General features: G+C 43.0%; 1 protein-coding gene across 1 annotated transcript in view; it reads right to left on the reverse strand.

Annotated features, from left to right (window-relative positions):
- Positions 1 to 19,241, reverse strand: part of LOC106605032 (NADP-dependent malic enzyme) — a 169,036-nt gene that overhangs the window by 110,091 nt on the left and 39,704 nt on the right. Inside the window, exons 2-3 of the mRNA XM_082975261.1 lie at positions 13,016 to 13,149; positions 7,053 to 7,202 (exon numbers count right to left, since the gene is read on the reverse strand). Of these exons, the coding sequence (XP_082831387.1) occupies positions 7,053 to 7,202; positions 13,016 to 13,149 (284 nt within the window). The remainder of the gene's footprint in view (positions 1 to 7,052; positions 7,203 to 13,015; positions 13,150 to 19,241) is intronic.

Raw genomic sequence — 19,241 nt, forward strand, 5'->3', positions numbered from 1 at the left:
TCTTCTATTAGGGCAAGTAGCATGGCTAAACCCACAAGGTCCTATAGTGACTAGGAGTTCTCACACACAATACTGTAAGAGTTAATCCTCCCAAATCCTGTCATAAATGCTCCAATACACATACAGCAAGAGAGATGCAGGTTCAAATTGAAAACCTGTAATGAAATAGGAAAGGATATTCCAGTTGACCACAGTGCATGTCTCCTGAATAAACTGAGAGGGACTATGGTTTCAAGTCAGGTAATACCTGCAGCGGGAATTCATTTATTATCACAAAGGTTAGTGTAGAGAAAAAGGAGGTAATATATTCAAGGTTTTTTGCTTATTTTGGCTCAAAACTTTTTCCAAGCAGACCCAAAGACATAAGCTCTAAATTGTTTTACAAGGTCCTCAAAGTCTGTGAGGTAATTAATCCCAAATGTTTTGCCACGTTCCTCATGAGGTCAGTGCAATTCCAAACCTTTCCTCTCTAATTTCGCCTCCCCTGCCTCCCCCATTCCCTCTCTCTTTCTTTATAAAGTCTGATTGTATAATTTACAATGCAACAATTCTGTATCCTTTATGATGTGTGATGGAACAAAGTCATGGCATGGTCATAAAATAGGTCACATGATTAACTTCTCAAACGCATGCATATAAAAGGATTTATGTAATGTGACAGTTACTCATTCCAGCTATCAAAGACTTGTCCCAGTCGAATGATCTCGTGGATTAAACATCCAAGAGGGCAATTTTCTACTTAGCTACTTAGACTACATGCTCATCGATTCAAACGACACTCTCCTCTTACATGCTTATTACACCAGCACTGTGTGTGGGCCTGAATGTTGGATCACAACACTTAAGCCTCTACCAGGGGGGCTGAGGCGCTTCATCAAGCACATGTTTCCCCTTCAGACTCTGAGGTAGCACAGTGGCAACTTCATCTCATGTCTGTCATTAAGACAGCATAGCCATTTATACTGTATGTTAATAATAAGTATTTTATATCTCGCCTTTTGGTTTATATAATAGACTCTCCTCTCGACTATGTAAGTCTAATTATGCTACAGCTTGTCAATCATTGGCATTATTGTAAAGCGCGCCGCCATTGGACTCTGGTGCAGTGGAAACGTGTTCTCTGGAGTGATGAATCACGCTTCACCATCTGGCAGTCCGTCGAATGAATTTGAATTTGGCGGATGCCAGGAGAACGCTACCTGTCCCAATGCATAGTGCCAACTGTAAAGTTTGGTGCAGGAGGAATAATGGTCTGAGGCTGTTTTTCATGGTTCGGGCTAGGCCCCTTAGTTCCAGTGAAGGGAAATCTTAACGTTACAGCATACAATGCCATTCTAGACGATATGCAGTTTGGGGAAGGCCCTTCTCTGTTTCAGCATGATATGCCCCTGTGCACAAAGCGAGATCCATACAGAAATGGTTTGTCGAGATCTGTGTGGAAGAACTTGACGGGCCTGCACAGAGACCTGACCTCAACCATCGAACACCTTTAGGATGAATTGGAACGCCGACTGCCAGCCAGGCCTAATAGCCCAACATCAGTGCCCGACCTCACTAATAGTCTTGTGGCTGAATGGAAGCAAGTCCTAGCAGCAATGTTCCAACATCTATCTAGTGGAATGCCTTCCCAGAAGCGTGGAGGCTGTTATAGCAGAAAAGTGGGGACCAACTCCATATTAATGGCCATGATTTTGGAATGAGATGTTCGACGAGCAGGTGTACACATACTTTTGGTCATGTGGTGTATTTATCTTCAAGGCCTCTCATTTCCAAAAGCCTTGACAGAGTATTGCAGTGGTCCATAGTCATCGACACTCCATAGTCATCGACCTCTACCGCCGAGTCCACTAAGGGGGTTTTAACCAAGATAATTCATCTTTATTAACAAGATGGATTGGTTACCAGCGCTCATCTTAGGAGGTTCTTAGTTGGTATTATTTAGTGTCTGTAAAATGAACATTTGTGGTGGTAGTTGTAAGCAATACTAGTGGCAGTTGTGCTAGCAATAGTGATAATATTAATTCTTACGTCAGAGTCACCATTGATCACATATCACACAAACAGCTCCTGCATTTAGTGAGTGACTAGCCACAAAGTCATTAGTTTAACTGAAGCATCAGACAAAAAATGCCCTGTGTATCCTACACTTATGAGCTTATAGGTCCCAAAACTTAATGGATCCAGTGATCTCACAGTGTTGTGAATGCGCTCCTTTCTTTGTCTTCTCTGCCTGCCATTAGCCCACCCAGAGATGAGTGAATCAGCTCTGTTTTGACACTTCATAGGACTTGACCTTTGCCCCCTGCAATGGAGCCTAGTATTGATGCGTTTAGTCTGCGTGAAGCGGATTACAGACAGTAAGCCTGGGTAGGACCAAAAGGACACCTTTCCCACACAGTGCGCTTTATACCTGAGAGGAAGGCAGTGATTAGAGAGCTAATATCTGTCTGTTCAGCCACTACAGGCACACACACATCCAGGCATAAGCACACACATGCACACACGTAAGCACGCACGGAAACTCACATCAGGAATTCATTACTGATCTATCTAAATGGTGCTACTTTATGTGTGCAAATCTGCTAGAAGAGTTAGAGAGAGAATCACAGAGACAGATATGTAGACAAAGACAGTGATAGAGACAGCTAAGTTGTCCCTATAAGACCAGTTGACCATAGAAAAGGCACTCTGAGAGGCTATGTGATCTATATACAGTACATGCATGCTCGAGCTCCCCGAATGTGAGTTCCCTGTGAATCTAGACAGTTCAACCAATCAGAGGTAGACATAACATAGTCAATGTAAATCCGGGGACACTCCAATTCGTATGATATGTTACGTTTCATATGGTATGTATGGTACAGTAGGTATCATCCATTTTGTATGATATGTTCAGATTTACAATTCATATGATATATGTTACGAATTGAAATTCGTACAATATGTTACAAATTTACAAAATGTATGATACGTAACGAATTCTAATCTGTTGTGGCTAACCTTAGCTAGGTGGCTAAAGCTAACTAGGTGGGTTAACGTTAGCTAGGTGGGTTAACGTTAGCTAGGTGGGTTAACGTTAGCTAGGCTAGGAGTTAGGATTTAAGGTTAAAGGGTTATGGTTAGGGGATGGGTTAGTTAACATGCTAAGTAGTTGCAAAGTAGATAAAAAGTTGAGAATTGGCTGAAATTGGGAAGAGATTTTCAAAGTACCAATTCTATGGGGCATGGTTTACGAACTGATACACAAAACAATGCCACATTATAAAGTATTATTCAAAATTCTTGCAAGTTGAAGTGAGAAGTTTACATACACTTAGGTAGGAGTCATTAAAACTCGTTTTTCAACCACAATATCTTGTTAACAAACTATAGTTTTGGCAAGTCGGTTAGGACATCTACTTTGTGCATGATACAAGTAATTTTTCCAACAATTGTTTACAGACAGATTATTTCACTTATAATTCACTGTATCACAATTCCAGTGGGTCAGAAGTTTACATACAATAAGAAAATTCCAGAAAATGATGTCCTGGCTTTAGAAGCTTCTGATAGGCTAATTGACTTAATTTGAGTCAATTGGAGGTGTACCTGTGTATGTATTTCAAGGCCTACCTTCAAACTCAGTGCCTCTTTGCTTGACATCATGGGAAAATCAAAATAAATCAGCCAAGACCTCAGGAAAAAAATGTAGACCTCCACAAGTCTGGATCATCATTGGGAGCAATTTCCAAATGCCTGAAGGTATCACATTCATCTGAACAAACAATAGCATGCAAGTATAAACACCATGGGACCACGCAGCCGTCATACCGCTCAGGAAGGAGACGCGTTATGTCTCCTAGAGATGAACGTACTTCGGTGCGAAAAGTGCAAATCAATCCCAGAACAACAGCAAAGGACCTTGTGAAGATGCTGGAGGAAACAGGTACAAAAGTATCTATATCCACAGTAAAACGAGTCCTATATCGACATAACCTGAAAGGCCGCTCGCCAAGGAAGAAGCCACTGCTCCAAAACCGCCATAAAAAAGCCAGACTACAGTCTGCAACTGCACATGGGGACAAAGATTGTACTTTTTGGAGAAATGTCCTCTGGTCTGATGAAACAAAAATTTAATTGTTTGGCCACAATGACCATCATTATGTTTGGAGGAAAAAGGGGGAGGCTTGCAGAACACAATCCCAAACGTGAAGCACGGGGGTGGCAGCGTCATGTTGTGGAGGTGCTTTGTTGCAAGAGGGACTGGTGCACTCCACAAAATAGATGGCATTTTGAGGACAGAAAATTATGTGGATATATTGAAGCAACATCTCAAGACATCAAACAGGAAGTTAAAGCTTGGACGCAAATGGGTCTTCCAAATGGACAATGATCCCAAGCATATTTCCAAAGTTGTGGCAAAATGGCTTAAGGACAACAAATAAATTAAAGAAACATTCCAAACATCACATATCATACTAATTTGGCTGTCCCAGATTTATATTTACTACCGTAAATTCCAGACTATAAGCCGCAACTTTTTTCCCAGGCTTTGAACCTCGCGGCTTAATTTTTGGATTTTTCCCGCTTTCAATTTTTTTTTTTCTCCAAAAAAACACATTCTGTGACGTGCTCAGTTTTTTGGCGGCATGAAGCTTTCATTAGACCAATGAAATTGCCGAACGGGTTACGTCAAATAACTTTTTTGTTTACTGTTTAGATTAAATCGAGCGCTCTCAAACTTCCCATCATTCTGATTACGGTAGTCATTTTGTCACCCTCATCATGGCAAAGACACGGAGAAATGCATATGATGCAGCTTTCAAGTTGAAAGCGATTGATCTGGCTGTTGGAAAAGGAAATAGAGCTGCTGCACGGGAGCTTGGTCTTAATGAGTCGATGATAAGACGTTGGAAACAGCAGCGTGAGGAATTGACTCAGTGCAAAAAGACAACTAAAGCTTACTGCCGTTTTATTTTTTGTTACAAGCCGTGTTTCGTTAAAGCCTGTGTAAAGTTAATTTGTTTCAATGTACTGGTAGGCACCTGCGGCTTATAGACATGTGCGGCTTATTTATGTTCAAAATATATATATTTTTTTAATTCAGTGGGTGCAGCTTAATAGTCCGGAAATTACGGTATGTTACGTCTTGTCTATGAGACCAAGCTGATGAGTTCCCTATCAGTTTCCGCAATAATGCTTTACAACCCTGGGCTCACCACAACGCCACCCACCTCCTCCACCCCCCTCCCTGGGCTAGGTTTAAAAAAAAAATGTAACCCTTATTTTACCAGATAAGTTGACGGAGAACACATTCTCATTTACAGAAACAACCTGGGGAATAGTTACAGGGGAGAGGAGGGGGGGATGAATGAGCCAATTGTAAGATGGGGGTGATAGAATGGTGACCGTGATAGAATGAGGGCCAGATTGGTAATTTAGCCAGGTTAACACCCTTCCTCTTACGATAATTGTCATGGGATCTTTAGTGACCATAGAGTCAGGACACCCGTTTAATTTCCCATCTGAAAGACGGCACCCTACACAGGGCAATGTCCCCAATCTTTGCCCTGGAGCATTGGGATATTTTTTTAGACCAGAGGAAAAGTTGCCTTTTACTGGCCCTCCAACACCACTTCGCATCTGGTCACACATCCAGGGACCAACCCTGCTTAGCTTCAGAAGCAAGCCATCAGTGGGATGCAGGGGTGAGGCCTGGATCTGGGACTGTCTGAGGACCAGGTTTGTGGAGTCTACAGAGCCTGCTGCTAACTGACCCACTGTCACATGTCTACCAGTCCCAAATTCCCCACCCCCGGCCTCTGCAGCTCGCAGTGTGTTTTGGCTCACTGCATTGTGGGTCTGCAGGGAGATATAAGATCCCTCCTCCAGCCCAGTGTCAGAGGTAGGGGAGCTAGGAGCATGCTAGACATATTTTCCACAACTTGCTCTGGGGAAATTGTGGAAAATGTACGTGGGAGTGTGCGCTTAGGTTTAAGAACACATTTTAAATGTGCCCAAGGTAAGCATTTCAAATAAAACAGCTTTGGATTTAGCATTCACTACTAATCAAAAGCATCCCTGGTTATGATCAGTTCATTTGGGGTTTTAGACTTTGAGACCCGCAAGGAAAAGTTCACTGAGGATATGAGTAAGTCCCAAATGGCACCCTATTCCCTATATAGTCCATGGTAATAAAAAAAAAAAAAGTAGTGCACTATATAGGGAATAGGGTGCCATTTGGAATGCACAGTGTCAGTGTGTGACTGACTGACAGAGTGACTGACGAGAGAGTGAGAGGGTCTATAAAGAGCGTTTATAACTGAGAGGTACTAATCAAGACAATATAACTTCAACATCCTTCTCCCTCAGTAGTTGACTACAGAACAATACTGTCGGTGGTGTTTCTTGGACCATGTTAGTTCTAATGTCTAAGACTCAAAACAAACCCAACATCTTCACAACCCAGCACAGTCTAGATATGTTAAAGCCAAGTCAAGCATGATCAGCTCCTTGACATTGTCTGAATGTGTGTTATATTAATTTGATCTCCATTATGACTCTAATGAGGGAGTTTAGTGGTGACAGAGAGACGTGGACCTAATTGTTTGAGGAGAAACAGACACAGATAACTGAGCAGACCGAAGAGGCAAGTCCTGCTTTATGCAATGCCAAGTCCATTCAAGGTGAACTGTACACTGTAACTGCTTATACTGGCCTAAGCTGCCCAAGGACTCGCAGAACCCAACTCGACACAGACCCGCCCCAGCCTCTGATTTTGATTGAGAGTTTGTTGCAACAGGCGCCAAGTCCAACAGACACAGATGTTTGAAGATTCAAAAGGATTTATGTTTCATAAGAATGCATCTAAATTATTTGACAATTGATGGTTAAATCTTAAAACAATGTTAAGGCTGGCCACGGGCAGCAAGTGTGTGTGTGTGTGTGTGTGTGTGTGTGTGTGTGTGTGTGTGTGTGTGACAGTATATCCATTAGGCCTATTCAGTGTGTGTGTGTGTGCATGCATGTGGTGTGTGTTAGTGCTCCCATGTGTGTGTGTGTTTTTCTCTCACCTGGGTCTCCTGAAGGCAAGGCCATACATCTGGCAGGCCAGGCCCACGGTGGGGGTGTAAACAATGGGCATGAACCTCTCTGTGTCGGATGTCAGCACACGGTAGAACAGCTTCTCATTCCTGTCCTGGAGCCCCATCAGAAATACATATCTGGGAATGGCAGAGGAGGAGGGGGTGAGGGAAAAGGTGAACATCTTTAACACTGATTCCTAAACCGTGCAGGTAAAACAGACTTCAGAGGGACTTTATGAAATACAAATCTCAGAGCGTGACAGAGAGAGAAATAAAAGGGGAAGAAGTGTGTGTGAAGAGGAGAGAGCGACGTCTGGGGTGACTCATCAAACAGATTGCACCATGTGAGAGCAATACCTCACTCTGTCGGCCCCACTTTCCCTTTCCCTCTGGACTTAAGGGCCCAATTGAAAATAAATGGCCCATAGAAAGTGTGTGTGGGGGGGAGAATGCCACGCCGACTCCCTCCTTGCCTTGTTGAATACAAGCATTGCTCACCAAGTGCTGCTAGTTTCATGTAGTACAATAATTGCTGGATAAAGTTACTGTTGCTTATGTTACAAATGCTTAGAAAAATACACAGCGCACAGAAACACCCATCAGATATCCTACACAAGCTCCTTGTTATGATCAAACATCGACAGGGGGACCCAAATGAACTACTAGCCCACTCCACAGGCTCTCAAGAAATAAGAAAGCTTCCCATAAAATCTGGAGTATAATGTCCCTCTTGTTGGGATGATAGAAAGTATGCATGGCGTTCTCCCACATGGTCATTGGATACAAGGTGTTAACAATCTCTTCTAAAAAAAGGTTGATGGTGTTCCAGCCAGATCAAGTCACGGCTTACATTATACCACAGGGATCATCCGCTAGATTCAGACACGGGATGATTTTCTCTTGAGTGGATGGTCAGGGGGCCGGAACATAACTACAAATAATTTGTAGACTGCAAATTGACCGCAAGAAGCCCAAACAGATATAATATTTAACTAAAACATAATAATTTCAAAGCTTGCTAACATTTGTATACGATCACTTGCCTGCCTGTCTATTATGCATGGGAATACTTGGGAACAGATTTCCAAAATTAAAATCACATGGAGCTGATTCCCTGGTGTTTTTACAGTATTTTATGTCTAAAAATAAAAAATAAAAAATATGATTATTTTTTTGCTCAGCAAACTTGGGTGGCCAAATAAAACCACCCGCAGGCCAAATTTGGGAATCCTGCCATACCACCACAATTCAGTGACGAACTAGGGACACAGAAAGAGACCAACTTATTGTGACTTTGAGGCCATGTCAAGACAGTGTCAAGCTAAGGTTGTACCACTCACATGACACTAGGAAACGGGGTGGCACAAAATGTATATTGTCATTAAAATTTGGTATTTCAGTCTAGGTGGCATAGACCAATATGATTATTTTGCTTTCACTTATCTAGTTGTCTTTTCCACTAGCGACTACAGCTTGAGCCTGTTGTGGCTCTCTCTCGGCCTGAAAGCATATCACAGTCAGACACACATACACATTTTTTTTTCAGATAAAGTGTTTGGGCTGTGTTAACAAGCGTGTGAAACTCTGCTTAAACGTGACATGGGAAAATAACTTTTCCCTCTTTCAACCCCTTCTTTCTCCATCCAAATTCATGATTCTTTACAGACACTCTTGCCGGTTGGTTTTTATGATGTTTCTTTAAACTGCTAGATAGCATATCACATGCATCAGGTTAAAATCACAAATGGACATTTTAAGAGTTGACCCTTGACTTTTTAATATTCGTGAGTCTTTATCTCTCCCACTGTGTCTTTATGCATAGAAGAGGATTTCCCCAATAAATCCAGCCTAGGACACCATCTCTGTTATCATAGACATGTTTGGGCTTAAAGCCAGTGATGTCCAGAATCCAGCCTGCTTTATCAATGTGAGGGGAACGGCACCTCCGTACCTTCAGGCTCTGATCAGTCCCTACACCCAAACGAGGGCACTGCGCTCATCCACCTCTGGCCTGCTGGCCCCCCTACCTCTGAGGAAGCACAGTTCCCGCTCAGCCCAGTCAAAACTGTTCGCTGCTCTGGCACCCCTATGGTGGAACAAGCTCCCTCACGACGCCCTCACGACGCCCTCACGACGCCAGGACAGCGGAGTCAATCACCACCTTCCGGAGACACCTGAAACCCTACCTAGGATAGGATAAAGTAATCCTTCTAACCCCCCCCCCCCCCTAAAAGATTTAGATGCACTATTGTAAAGTGGTTGTTCCACTGGATATCATAAGGTGAATGCACCAATTTGTAAGTCGCTCTGGATAAGAGCGTCTGCTAAATGACTTAAATGTAAATGTCCAGACACCAGAATGAAGCCCTGCTTTGGGGAGTAGTAAAAACAGTAAATAGCAACTGCTTGGAATAGAATGGCATGTATCATTTTGTGAGCGTTTTGAGCAACGGTCATGCAAAAATAAAGTGATATGGTCGAGTCCAGTAAATACCACAGAAAGTTAGAGAAAAAAGTAAGGCCCAGACTGCAATGGAAATACTATGGCCAGAGGCATGAGGACAGGCAGGGCGAATACCAGCTCTAATAAAGTGGTCCGATGCCATGAGACAAATTGTTGATGACATTGAAAGGGCATGGGAAAGGGAATAAAACACACCTAATTGCTGTTTTGGAGGATTGGTTTGGTACAGTATAGCAACCGTACCTCTTAGTCATCATACCACCCCGCTGGAAAATCAAGTGGGCTAAAAGTAGTGGTGGAAAAAGTACCCAACTGTCATACTTGAGTAAAAGTAAAGATGCCTTAATAGAAAATGACTCAAGTATAAGTAAAAGTCACCTGGTAAAATTGTACTTGAGTAAAAGTCTAAAAGTATTTGGTTTAAAATATACTTAAGTATCAAAAGTAAAAGTATAAATCATTTTAAATTCCTTATATTAAGCAAGCCAGATGGCAACATTTTCTTTATTTTTTTAATTTACGGAAAGCCATGGGCACACTCCAACATTCAGACATCATTAACAAACGAAGTATGTGTGATAAGTGAGTCCGCCAGATCAGAGGCAGTAAGGATGTTCTGTTGATAAGTGCGTAATTGGACTATTTTCCTGTCCTGCAAAGCATTTAAAATGTAAAGAGTACATTTGGGTGTCAAGGAAAATGTATGGAGTAAAAAGTACATTATTTTCTTTAGGAATGTAGTGAAGTAAAATAAAGTAGTCAAAAATATAAATAGTATAGTAAAGTACAGATACCCCAAAAAACTACTTTAGAAGTACATTAAAGTATTTTTACTTAAGTACTTTACACCTTTGGCTAAAAGGTCTTCCTGACCACAAATTGACCACAAATCCTGTCTCTCTCTGTCCCATTAACAAACCCAACCAGTCCTCGCACTACACATTCACAAGCCACAAATGAAGACTGCAGATACCATGGTTATTGAGGCAGACCTGCTGTCCTGCCACTATGGAAATTCATCCAACCTTGGGATTACAATTACTTGATGCATTGGAGTGTCTGACAGAGAGATGTACTGCTCGCCAGCAAACAAGATTTCAAGATACACTACATGCTCAAAAGTATTTGGAAACACCTTCAAATTAGTGGATTCAGCTATTTCAGCAACCCCCGTTGCTGACAGGTGCATAAAATCAAAACACACAGCCATGCAATTTCCAAAGACAAATATTGGCAGTAGAATGGCCTGTACTGATAAGCTAAGTGACATTCAATGTGGCACCATCATACTCAGCAAAAAAAGAAACGTCCTCTCAATGTCAACTTCGTCTCTTGTCAGCAAACTTAACATGTGTAAATATTTGTATGAACATAACAAGATCCAACAACTGAGACATAAACTGAACAAGCTCCACAGACATGTGACTAACAGGAAATTGAATAATGTGTCCCTGAACAAAGGCAGGGTCAAAATCAAAACAGTCAGTATCTGGTGTGGCCACCAGCTGCATTAAGTACTGCAGTGCATCTCCTCCTCATGGACTGCACCAGATTTGCCAGTTCTTGCTGTGAGATATTACCCCACTCTTCCACCAAGGCACCTGCAAGTTCCCAGACATTTCTGGGGGGAATGGCCCTAGCCCTCACTCTCCGATCCAACAGGTCCCAGACGTGCCCAATGGGATTGAGACCCGGTCTCTTCGCTGGCCATGGCAGAACACTGACACTCACGCACTGAACGAGTAGCATGGCTGGTGGCATTGTCATGCTGGAGGGTCATGGCAGGATGAGCCTGCAGGAAGGGTACCACATGAGGGAGGAGGATGTCTTCCCTATAACGCACAGCATTGAGATTGCCTGCAATGACAACAAGCTCAGTCCGATGATGCTGTGACACACCGCCCCAGATCATCATGGGATGGACCCACCACCTCCAAATTGATCCCGCTCCAGAGTACAGGCCTCGGTGTAACACTCATTCCTTTGACGATAAACGTGAATCCGACCAAAACCGCGACTTGTCAGTAAAGAGCACTGTTTGCCAGTCCTGTCTGGTCCAGCAATGGTGGGTTTGTGCCCATAGGCGACGTTGGTGCCAGTGATGTCTGGTGAGGACCTGCCTTACAACAGGCCTACAAGCCCTCAGTCCAGCCTCTCTCAGCCTATTTCGGACAGTCTGAGCACTGATGGAGGGATTGTGCATTCCTGGTTTAACTCGGGCAGTTGTTGTTGCCATCCTGTACCTGTCCCGCAGGTGTGATGTTTGGATTTAGGAATCCTGTGCAGGTATGGTTACACGTGGTCTGCCACTGTGAGGACGATCAGCTGTCTGTCCTGTCTCCCTGTAGCGCCGTCTTTGGCATCTCACAGTATGCAATTTCTTGCCCTGGCCACATCTGCAGTCCTCATGCCTCCTTGCAGCATGCCTAAGGCACGTTCATGCAGATGAGCAGGGACCCTGGGCATCTTTCTTTTGGTGTTTTTCAGAGTCAGTAGAAAGGCCTCTTTAGTGTCCTAAGTCTTGATAACTGTGATCTTAATTGCCTACCGTCTGTAAGCTATTAGTGTCTTAACGACCGTTCCACAGGTGCATGTTCATTCATTGTTTATGGTTCATTGAACAAGCATGGGAAACAGTGTTTAAACCCTTTACAATGAAGATCTGTGAAGTTATTTGGATTTTTACAAATTATCTTTGAAAGACAGGGTCCTGAAAAATGGACGTTTATTTTTTTTTGCTGAGTTTAGAATGCCACCTTTCCAACAAGTCAGTTTGGAAAATCTCTGCCCTGCTTGAGATGTCCCAGTCAACTGTAAGTGCTATTATTGTGAAGTGGAAACGTCTAGGAGCAACAACAGCTCAGCCGCGAAGTGGTAGGCCAAACAAGCTCAAAGAACAACCGCCGAGAGCTAAAGCACGCAGCTTCACCATGCACAATGCCAAGCGTCGGCTGAAATGGTGTAAAGCTCACCACCATTGGACTCTGGAGCAGTGGAAATGAGTTCTCTGGAATTATGAATCACGCTTCACCATCTGGCAGTCCGGTGGACGAATATGGGTTTGGCGGATGCCAGGAGAACGCTATCTGCCCGAATACATAAGGCCAATTGTAAAGTTTGGTAAAGGAGGAATAATGGTCTGGGGGCGTTTTTCATGGTTCGGGCTAGGCCCCTTGGTTCCAATGAAGGGAAATCTTAATGCTACAGCATACAATGACATTCTAGATGGTTCTGTGTTTCCAACCATGTGGCAACAGTTTGGGGAAGGCTCTTTCCATTTTTTAAATGTTTTATTTATTTTACCAGGTAGGCTAGTTGAGAACAAGTTCTCATTTGTAACTGTGACCTGGCCAAGATAAAGCATAGCAATTCGACACATACAACAACACAGAATCTCAGTCTCTTTGAAGGCTTCCAGGTGTGTGATTTTTCTCTCCCTGCACGTACAGGACAGACGAGACAGACGCACACAGGATCTCAGTCTCACCTGTCCAGGTCGTCCCTCTTCATCTCGTAGTTCTTGAGGACCCGGAGAAGCTGAACGTCCTGGCTGAGGAAGCAGGGAGGCAGCAGGCCGTGGATCCCCAGCTGGAGACGTTCCTCCAGGGAGAAGGCCATGCCCTAAAACACACAGAACCATAGGAGGGACATCTGTTAGACCACCACCATGACACCAGAGCACAGTAGGGGGATCTGTTAGACCATTAAACCACAATAACACCACAGGCCACTATTTAAGGCCACTGTGGGCCAGCTTCTGCAGGACTACTGGATGAGAAAGAATGTCTGACGTTACTGTATACGGTAAGCCCTCTGGTCCCAACTACTCAACATTATCGTGCTGCTGTATGTCTTGACTATAAACTGTACCTGAGTGTATGTATTTTGTCTTTGATTGTACTTTAATTGATAAACTTCACATTACAAATGAACTTTGTGTAAAAAAAATAGTTATAATAGTTATTCTAAGTGTACAAGTCTATGGTCTGTGGAATGCTAGGCCTACATGCCAGACAGTTCAAAGTCCAGTTCAAGTCCAAAGACAGCATTAACTGGAGGAAGAATGGTTTAAACCACAGATCTCATTACCTACTTAAAATGTATCTTCTACAACCCTGCTATCCCCTTTACATTCAACATGACCGGCTGAGACTGCCGTGGTGAAACTTCCTTTGAACTTTTAGCCTAAGTTTGTATACGCAGGGACATTTCCATCCATCCATCCCTCTTCAGAATCCCTGGAGTGATGACACTCAGGCTACTGCGCTATCTGTCCTATCCCAGTGTTTGTTCTGGATGGGGGGTTCCCCTCAAGTATGAACCCTATTGGCTGATCTGATGTTCTTACGTTCTGACTGTCTGCTCACATTCTGCTGTGATGTCCGTCCCCGTGAAGATACACACTGCAGCCATGAGACCAGGCTCTGTCTGACGACCACAACCTTTGACCTTTACCACAACCCTGACCTCCAGACGGGCATCTCAATAAACACACATGTTTAACGTCTGGGTAGTGACCTTGAACACTACTGGATCTGTGAATCGGCTGTTGCCACTGTTGCCCCTCCTCTCTCATGGAGTCTGGTGGAGGGAGAAATAAGAGGAAAGGCTCATTGTTATGGCTGAAATAGAATAAATGGAAAGGTATCAGATCAAAAACATGGTTTCCATTCCAGCCATTACAATGAGCCCAACCTCTGATTTAAAGTGACACCAGTCTCCACTAATCCATAGAGGTGCTGCCACCGCCCCATAGAGGGATCAGAGTGTGTGTCGCTGTGAGAGACAGTGTGTTTTAGACTCTCTGGCTGTATTTTTACATCTATGCATAATAAAATACAAGTCTGCTGAACACACCAGATCCTGTCGCTGCTGGGATGGAATTGAAGTTGTGGTGCAACTTCTGTGTTTTGGAACGCACCCCACGAGGGCTTGGCCTAAATGTATAGCTTTTTCAAGGAATTGGCACTTTTAAATCTGGCTGAGGGGTTTGATTACATGGACGCAGAGAGAGTGAAGTAGAAAAGCATACAGTGCAATAACATGTAGTGTTCTTGACGTCGTACTAACCGCAGGCACATTTTCAAACCTTCGCAGATTTTCTTAAAAATATATATATACAGTGAGGGAAAAAAGTATTTGATCCCTGCTGATTTTGTACGTTTGCCCACTGACAAAGAAATTATCAGTCTATAATTTTAATGGTAGGTTTATTTGAACAGTGAGAGACAGAATAACAACAAAAAAATACAGAAAAACGCATGTAAAAAATGTTTTAAATTGATTAGCATTTTAATGAGGGAAATAAGTATTTGACCCCACTGCAAAACATGACTTAGAACTTGGTGGCAAAACCCTTGTTGGCAATCACAGAGGTCAGACGTTTCTTTTAGTTGGCCACCAGGTTTGCACACATCTCAGGAGGGATTTTGTCCCACTCCTCTTTGCAGATCTTCTCCAAGTCATTAAGGTTTCGAGGCTGACGTTTGGCAACTCGAACCTTCAGCTCCCTCCACAGATTTTCTATGGGTTTAAGGTCTGGAGACTGGCTAGGCCACTCCAGGACCTTCTTGAGCCACTCCTTTGTTGCCTTGGCCATGTGTTTTGGGTCATTGTCATGCTGGAAAACCCATCCATGACCCATTTTCAATGCCCTGGCTGAGGGAAGGAGGTTCTCACCCAAGATTTGACGGTACATGGCCCCATCCATCGTCCCTTTGATGCGGTGAAGTTGTCCTGTCCCCTTAGCAGAAAAACACCCCCAAAGCATAATGTTTCCACCTCCATGTTTGACGGTGGGGATGGTGTCCTTGGGGTCATAGGCAGCATTCCTCCTCCTCCAAACACGGTAAGTTGAGTTGATGCCAAAGAGCTCCATTTTGGTCTTATCTGACCACAACACTTTCACCCAGTTGTCCTCTGAATCATTCAGATGTTCATTGGCAAACTTCAGACGGGCATGTATATGTGCTTTCTTGAGCAGGGGGACTTGCGGGCGCTGCAGGATTTCAGTCCTTCACAGCGTAGTGTGTTACCAATTCTTTTCTTGGTGATTATGGTCCCAGCTGCCTTGAGATCATTGACAAGATCCTCCCGTGTAGTTCTGGGCTGATTCCTCACCATTCTCATGATCATTGCAACTCCACGAGGTGAGATCATGCATGGAGCCCCAGGCCGAGGGAGATTGACAGTTCTTTTGTGTTTCTTCCACCAACTGTTGTCACCTTCTCACCAAGCTGCCTGGCGATGGTCTTGTAGCCCATTCCAGCCTTGTGTAGGTCTACAATCTTGTCCCTGACATCCTTGGAGAGCTCTTTGGTCTTGGCCATGGTGGAGAGTTTGGAATCTGATTGATTGATTGCTTCTGTGGACAGGTGTCTTTTATACAGGTATCAAACAGATTAGGAGCACTCCCTTTAAGAGTGTGCTCCTAATCTCAGCTCGCTACCTGTATAAAAGACACCTGGGAGCCAGAAATCTTTCTGATTGAGAGGGGGTCAAATACTTATTTCCCTCATTAAAATGCAAATCAATTTATAACATTTTTGACATGCGTTTTTCTGGATTTTTTTGTTGTTCTGTCTCTCACTGTTCAAATAAACCTACCATTAAAATTATAGACTGATAATTTCTGTCAGTGGGCAAACGTACAGTGGCTATAAAAAGTCTACACACCCCTGTTAAAATGCCAGGTTTTTGTGAAGTAAAAGAATGAGACAAAGATAAATCATGTCAGAACTTTTTCTACTGTTAATGTGACCTATAATGTGAACAATTCAATTGAAAAACAAACTGAAATCTTCGAGGGGGAAAAATGAAAAATAAAAACCTTACAATAACCTGGTTGCATAAGTGTGCACACCCTCTTATAACTGTGGATGTGGCTGTGTTCAGAATTAACCAATCACATTCAAACTCATGTTAAATAGAATTCATTACACACCTGCCATGATTTAAAGTGACTCTGATTAATCACAAATAAAGTTCAGCTGTTCTAGTAGGATTTTCCTGACATTTTCTTAGTTGCATCTCAGAGCAAAAGCCATGGTCCGCAGAGAGCTTCCAAAGCATCAGAGGGATCTCATTGTTGAAAGATATCAGTCAGGAGAAGGGTACAAAATAATTTCCAAAGCATTACACATACCATGGAACACAGTGAAGACAGTCATCATCAAGTGGAGAAAATATGGCACCACAGAGATATTACCAAGAACTGGACGTCCCTCCAAAATTTATGAAAAGACGAGAAGAAAACTGGTCAGGGAGGCTTCCAAGAGGCCTACAGCAACATTAAAGGAACTGCAGGAATTTCTGGCAAGTACTGGCTGTGTGCTACATGTGACCACAATCTCCCGTATTCTTCATATAAATGGGCTATGGGGTAGGGTGGCAAGACGGAAGCCTTTTCTTACAATGAAAAACATCCAAGCCTGGCTGAAGTTTGCAAAAACAAACATCAAGTCCCCCAAAAGCACGTGGGAAAATGTGTTATGGTCTGATGAAACCAAGGTTGAACTTTTTGGCCATAATTCCAAAAGGTATGTTTGGCGCAAATACAACACTGCATATCACCCAAAGAACACCATACCCACAGTGAAGCATGGTGGTGGCAGCATCATGCTTTGGGGCCGTTTTTCTTCATCTGGAACCGGGGCCTTAGTCAGGGTGGAGGGAATTATGAACAGTTCCAAATACCAGGCAATTTTGGCACAAAACCTTCAGGCGTCCATTAGAAAGCTGAAGATGAAGTTCACCCTTCAGCACGACAACGACCCAAAGCACACATTCAAATCCACGAAAGCATGGCTTCACCAGTAGAAGATTAACGTTTTGGAATGGCCCAGCCAGAGCCCAGACCTGAATCCAATTGAACATCTCTGGGGTGATCTGAAGAGGGCTGTGCACAGGATGTCCTCACAATCTGACAGATTTGGAGCGCTTTTGCAAAGAAGAGTGGGCAAATATTGCCACATCAAGATGTGCCATGCTAATAGACTCCTACCCAAAAAGACTGAGTGCTGTAATAAAATCAAAAGGTGCTTCAACAAAGTATTAGTTTAAGGGTGTGCACACTTATGCAACCAGGTTATTGTGAGTTTTTTATTTTTTATTTTTCCCCCTCAAAGATTTCAGTTTGTTTTTCAATTGAATTGTTCACGTTATAGGTCACATTAAAGGTGGAAAAAGTTCTGACATGATTTATCTTTCTCATTATTTTACATTACAAAAACCTGGCATTTTAACAGGGGTGTGTAGACTTTTTAAATCCACTGTACAAAATCAGCAGGGGATCAAATACTTTTTTCCCCTCACTGTAACATTATTGAGTTTGGTCTCAAAAGACTTTGGGGCTAATGACTCTGGGACAACACAGTTTACAGTGCATGCATACACAGTGCACAACATCACAGACAGGAAAACAAACACACAGATTCCTCTTGGCAGAACATCTGAGGAACAGGATAAGTATTTGCCTGATAACTTCTCAAATCAGCAATGTATTTTTGTAAAATTTCTATCGAGGAGCCTTCACACAGATTCTTTTAGAAATACCGGGGTACGTTTGGGCTGAGAGGTTGACAGCTTGGATGTCATCTATTGTACCTGTGACTTTCAGTGGACCCATGGTCTGATGTCACTGCATTCAATTTCTGTCAGCAGGCCAACAGTGTGTCTAGTCACAGCCCAAAGCCTACACTAGTCATGGATTTGTGGTTTTCCATACTGCCACATAACAGTACATTATAATACAGTAAAGCCTAAAGTACATCAACCACTTTTGGTCAGATGTAACCATGGTAGCTGTTCCTATTGACATTGACACTTGTCCCTTGTGTTAGAGCAAAAACACACCCTACACTGAATGTGATTTCGATGATGATTAGGTACAATTCTCTTTTGTTCTGCTGTTTAAGAACATTGTTTGTTATTTCAATAAAGTTATGTTCCCTCTTTGTGCATGTCCTTTCTCCAGGCTTGACTGAGTATGTACTTAAATGACCTGAGGAGCAGACACTCAATACAGCCAGCTTGGAATTACTACCTTCCTCATAATCAAAAGATACATTCTATTTTGCTAAGAGCCAGTGGTTAACATCATAAAGGGTGTCTCCTTAAAAGGCTTTGGACTGCACTGGCCATTATACAGCTGTTTAGGTGGCTCATACAACTGACCATGAGACATATTGGAGACTAGAAGCTCTGGAAATGAAATAAGGGTTTTAAAATGCATGAATCGAGCTTCATATGTGGTGAATTATTATATGCGATCAAGCCTCAGATGTGTGACTGCATATGCCAAACCAGAGAGGAAGAGGCGAAGCGAAAGGGATAACTGGGCCAAACATTTGTCTTCTCCAGCAGGTGGCATTATTTGTATTTTTCACTCCAAGCGAAGAGTTTTTAAACTCAGCAAAAAAAGAAACGGCCCTTTTTCAGGACCCTGTCTTCAAAGATAATATGTAAAAATCCAAATAACTTCACAGATCTTCATTGTAAAGTGTTTAAACACTGTTTCCCATGCTTGTTCAATGAACCATAAACAATGAATGAACATGCACCTGTGGAATGGTCGTTAAGACACTAACAGTTTACAGACGGTAGGCAATTAAGGTCACAGTTATCACAATTTAGGAAACCAAAGAGGTCTTTCTGCTGACTCTGAACAACACCAAAAGAAAGATGCCCAGGGTCCCTGCTCATCTGTGTGAACG

The sequence above is a fragment of the Salmo salar genome, chromosome 05 (genome assembly GCF_965601325.2).
Source record: "Salmo salar chromosome 05, fSalSal1, whole genome shotgun sequence".
NCBI classification, from domain to species: Eukaryota; Metazoa; Chordata; class Actinopteri; order Salmoniformes; family Salmonidae; genus Salmo; species Salmo salar.